The sequence below is a fragment of the Calonectris borealis genome, chromosome 8 (assembly GCF_964195595.1).
Source record: "Calonectris borealis chromosome 8, bCalBor7.hap1.2, whole genome shotgun sequence".
NCBI lineage: Eukaryota > Metazoa > Chordata > Aves > Procellariiformes > Procellariidae > Calonectris > Calonectris borealis.
This window is the reverse complement of record NC_134319.1, coordinates 18,188,289-18,193,589: the sequence shown is the minus strand read 5'-3', so window position 1 is coordinate 18,193,589 and position 5,301 is coordinate 18,188,289. Positions and strand designations below refer to the sequence as shown.

At 40.8% G+C, this 5,301-nt stretch overlaps 1 protein-coding gene across 4 annotated transcripts in view; it reads right to left on the bottom strand.

Annotated features, from left to right (window-relative positions):
• Window positions 1–2,692: 2,692 nt before the first annotated feature.
• Window positions 2,693–5,301, bottom strand: part of PKN2 (protein kinase N2) — a 56,844-nt gene continuing 54,235 nt past the window's right edge. For 3 of the 4 annotated variants that reach the window (XM_075156216.1, XM_075156217.1, XM_075156218.1), the window contains one exon: window positions 2,845–5,264. In XM_075156216.1, the coding sequence (XP_075012317.1) occupies window positions 5,061–5,264 (204 nt within the window). In that variant the 3' untranslated portion in view covers window positions 2,845–5,060. Of the gene's footprint in view, window positions 2,786–2,844; window positions 5,265–5,301 lie in introns of those variants that run through there. The other variant, XR_012674492.1, reaches the window with a different exon arrangement.

Below are 5,301 nucleotides of genomic sequence, written 5' to 3'. Positions count from 1 at the left end.
CTTACCATCTTGTGAATATGACTGCAACTTGACACGCACATACTGTTCCATATGCTGAGAACTGGAATGCAGTCCATAGAATGGTAGAGTTAGCTTCATACTTATGGACTTGGCCACAAGGCTGCTTAAAATCTCGCTTTCTTGATAATTTTTAATCTCTAGTGTGGCTTTAGTATTTGTAGTTAGCTGTGCAGTAGAGTGTGGGTGACGTAACCCAGAATGCAAGCAGTTGCTGAAAAGTGGTTTGAATATTTGCACAACAGCTGCTGAAGATTTCCAAATTTGTTGTGAAAGGATTAGTCACAGCCTTGGCACAGTCCCCCTAATTTTCACTGATGTCTCTCTGCTTTGCTTCTGTGAACTTGACATAATGACAAAGCAGCTATAGGGAAACATAAGGACTCTTACTTTAATTGGATTCCTGACAACTTTGTGATGCTTGGTACTGTATAAAGGAAGGTGAAAAATATTTCTAGTAAAAGTTTCTGTTAAATGTTCTGACCTGTCAGTGCACCCTGCTGTCTGGCTGGCCAGTGGTTAAGCTTTTGGCACTGTTACGTTCTAAGTGAGCACTTGCTTGTTTGAAACGATGCACCAGGTGCTGAGGAGTGAAGGCAGAAGTTATTCAGCCCTCCCCAAACGGACAGCTTTGAAAACTAGTTGCCTCCTGACAGTGTCCCTCTGTGTGCAAAGCAACAAATGTACTTAACTGGGAGTCTTCTGGTTCCCGAGTTAATTTTGTATCACAGGTGCAAATTCACTTTCATTACCAAAACGAACAGCTGAGGGGTCAGCTTGCTACACATCTGGTCCCAAGCCATCCAGAGGGAAGGCTGTGTGTCCAGTGCTAATAGCACTAATTGTCAATAGCCCTCACTGTTTTCTTGCTGCTTTAGTTTTAATCCTCTTCTGCCAGTCGAGACTATTGAAATGTGGCAGCTCAACATTTTTTTCTGTAAACAAGTAACAAAGGCTGTACAGTTCTGTTACAGCACTGAAGCTGTTGGTTGCAGTTATGAAAAATTCTGGTGCAGATGTTAAAGGTGGTGTTCTTGGTAGTGTGGAGGGATTGTATTCTAATGTCTAATGTTATTTCCTTAAACTTTGTTGCAACAATTTGTGTTTACCTGGACTTTCCCTGTCTTGCTCTGAGCTACTCTGCCTACCTCTTCTGTGGGAGAAGGCGTGATGCTTTGAATAGGCAGGGCCTGACCTTTAATGTACTGTTACCGTTCGGAAATGCAAAGGTGAAGGCTCTTTTACTGTGAGTGTACTTTCCAGCGTAGATCAGTACGTTACATCTACTACATGCAGGATAAAAATGTCTGAAACTTGTATTTATAATAATGCTTGTATTCTAAATGCTTTCAGGCATTATGCATGAGCACTTGACATGCGAATGGTGAGTGTTTGCAGTTGAAATTGTTACCTACAGCAGAAACTGTCTGGACTGAAATTTAAATGCAACTGTGCAAAGCTCTGGGGTGCAGCAGATGGAGGCAGGGACATGCTATCCCGGCTTGACCCAGCCTCTTCCTGCAATTCCGCAAGCAGTTCCTGTACCTCCTCTCTTGGTGTGGAGATGGTAGTAACTGTGCGGCCCAAAGAGGCAGAACTAGGAATATGCTTGAAGGGGCCGTGTATTCTGAAAACCAGTTACTACTGGTCCCAGTAGACTATAGTTAATGTGAAGCATGCCAGGAAAAAAAAAAGTATAACTCTGAATTCATTTTTAGGCAGTTACAACCCCTTTAGTAAGCTGCTTTGATGAAGCTAAGGAACTTGGCTTCTCTTACGGAAGCTTCTCATTCAGAAATGAGCTCTCCTCATTCCTGGCTGGAGCACTTCTCGGCAGTGCGGGGGATGTCTGTGTGCAGCTGTGCGCATGGTACACCAGCGGTTCTCGGGGTTGCAGGGGTAGGTGTGGGGAGCTGGAGAGGAGGTGGTTGCAGCTCTGCAGCCTGTTTTAGCTAATTACCACCTTCTTGTGTTACTGAAGCTAAGTGGTAGCAAAGGTGGCTGTATGACAAGTAGAGCCCAAGTGCAGGCAAGGAGAGCGGCTGTAGGTTTTGGGTTCTCTGCTCGTACGTGTATGTCATTGCTGGGAGGTGGTCCAGCAGCGAGCCTGGGAGAAGACAGGAGTGCTGAAGGATTGCATTCCCCACACAGCAAAGGCAAGGACGTAGTATCTTCAGGCACTTCCTATGCTACTTCAACTGCAATTTAGACTAGGTGTTTGAAACTGTCTGTACCTTCATTTGGAGCCAGCCCTTTCTGGAATGACTGCTTAGTGAAGTACTGAAGTTAAGTGTCTCTAGGCAATGGTCTCATGTGAAATCTCAGTTTGTTTTAAAGAGTAAAGATCTCTTTTCTAAATGCACTCAGAAAAGAAAGCGTCATTCTCTGCTTAAAGAACAAGCTCATTGTGGGTTGGGTATAGGTTTTTGTTTGTTTACAGAGCTTTCCTATACAATGGGGGGGGAAGGGACTATAATGAAGAAATGCCTAGGAGGGGAGTGAGCGTTGTCTGCCCCTGCCCTCAAAGGAAGCCTACCAAGGGAGAATGCTGATTCAAGCTGGCCAGACCTTAATAGACATGGTCTTCTCCTGCTCACCCAAGCAAGAGGAGGCTACTTCCCTTCAGCCTCAGAAAGAAGGTATGCTCAGAGGTAATTATTTATTTTGATTTAAAAAAAAAAATGAATGGAAGTACACTGAGCTACCACTAAGAGATTGGGTTTCTGCAAAGTTCCCCTCCTGATTGCAAGTTCTTTTCTGAAGTTACCTGTGGAGAAAACATGACAAGTCACTTCAAGAAACAGCAAAATCATATTTGGGACACGATTTACAAATTACTCTATTTAAAACTTTAATTTGTGATATTAATGACTGCAAAACACTTAGAATGACATTTGTTAAAGGCACATTTCATTTTAATGCATAGTGTACCATTCTAAAATATCCTAATTTCCTTACAAAGTGCTTGAGCAGCCACATACAGATAAAGTATAGCAAAATATATTTACAATCTAGGGTTTAAAATCTTAATCTGCCTAAAAATATTTAAAAAACTACAGAGATAAAATTAGTGCTTTCTTTCAGCTTAACTGGGTGAACATACCCTGCCCTCTAATTTTTTTTTTTTTTTTTTTAGTGATTTACTTAGATTAAAAAAAGATTTCTGTACAAGATGTAGTTACAAAAAAGTATTTTTGAGGATACTTTCATAAGTGTTAAGCACCCTGTTAGATGCTTATATATATATTTGGGAACCAAAAAGGGTGAGCTGACTGTACCTCAAAAGTATTCGTTTCAGCTAGATACAGGAACATAATTTGTTTCTTATTAATTGAATCTGGAAACAAGTAATACCCAAAAGTTGACTCACTTGGCCAAACATGGTTTGTAGAGATGCCTGCCTTGTTCCTGGGGGCTGTGTGCCTGATTTAGACCTATGTTAAACTTTTTTTTTCCTCCCTAAGCCTCTCCACTGCAGGTCTGTCCAGCATCATGATTTTAAACAACCCCTTAGCGTTGCACACTCAAGTGGTTCATGTTTCTTCTTTGAATGAATAAAATTACAAGTTTTGAATTCATTTGAGTGCTGATTCTCACTGTCTTAGCCCATGAACAGCAAACTCCTGGATAGGATGAACCTGTGAGAGCACATATGCAATCAGCTCTGAATGGTGCTAGAGCTAAGGACCACATGGGAAATTTATTTTCCAAAAATTAACGTTTGCCTGCAGAACACCAGATGCCAAAACCAGGTCTTGTTTACAAGTATGCACAGTGTCTGGTCGAAATTATTTTTCAACTTTTGAGGTACAGCTTTTAGTGTTAAGGGGTTTATAAAATATACACTGTTTTTATCAAAAATATTTATACATTCTGTTACAACATATTGCTTTTACCCTCAGTAACTGCCAATCTAAGTTCTGGAGTTCAGTGGCCTACATGTATACAAATATTTTTTTCCACTCGGTTCTATGTTGTTCACTTGGCCACTGTGCAAAATTAATGAAGTGGTATCATTAAATTACTTGCCTGGACATAAGAATACATTACAACTTCCAAATATACATGTTCACAGCATGTATACAGTGAAAATCCTTATGTTTTCTAAAAGTGATATGATACTGTACAGCAGATATAGGATGATCTAGGTGGTTAGATACAGACTGGTTAACTTATCTGTCCACTCGGTGAGGGGGAAAGGCGTGAGTTTGAGTACAGAAGTGGATGGGCTTGGGCAATGCATATGCTTTGCTCTCTGTGGTTAGACTGAGCAACGTCCTTGTTACATTCTTCATATCAACCAGGGTTTTAAGCCATGCTTAAAAAGCTTGAAGGCAAAGCTGTTTGGCAAGTGGCTTTGGTAAACTTTCTGGATTTTTCTGGGCTTTTCTTTGTAATGGAAGCACTTACACTGTTGTTATCTCAAAGGCAAGGCATTTAACGTTTTTCCTAATAAATACCATAGAAAATTTACAAAACAAGGCAATCTGTTCTCAATACCGTTATTTTAAGAACACAAAATGAAGGTGTACATAGAAATGTGTAGTTTTATAGACTGCACAATATAATATTTAACTGAAATCATTTGCCTTCTCCAGCTAGAACCATGTTCTGTGTGAGTGTCATCAGTATCCCAAACTTCTATTTCAATGTGGCTGAGTAGAGATAAGTGATTACCTAGCTCCGAGTCTGCTTTTCCCACTTAAGGCAGATAACATCAATTTTTAAAGTATCTGCTGTAGAAGAGTGAGAGAAACAGTACAGATCCACGTGTGCCCATGTGTGGGAAGCTTAATACAGCCTGGGTTCACCAACTCAGCTTAAGAACTCCATAGACCTGCTTTCCAGTGCTCAGATAAAAAACAATATACAAAGAGGCCACTCTTCACAAGAGTGTTAAAACAGTACTTAAAAGGATCTTCATGTGATTTAAAAAAAACCCAGAAGCTACAGGTGGCACAGAGAGCAATTGAAAGGTCGGTATTCTTCTGAGAGAGGCATTCTTGTGAGCCAGTCAGCTGGGGTTTCACAGTGTCTGGAAGTTAACACCAATCAGCAATGTAATCAAAATCTCTGAACATTTCCTGCTCTTCTTCTGAAAGTATCCTTGGTTCCCGAGGTGGAGTGAGGATAGGTGCTTCAGAGGTAAATTCGTCATCAAAATTACTAACATCTTCTCGTCCTCTAATGGTGGGTACAAAAGGAGGCTTCACCTTCTTGGCCAGTAAAGCATTCCAATCTATTAGCTGTAAAACAAACCAACTGATGTTTAGTGTCCTGTCT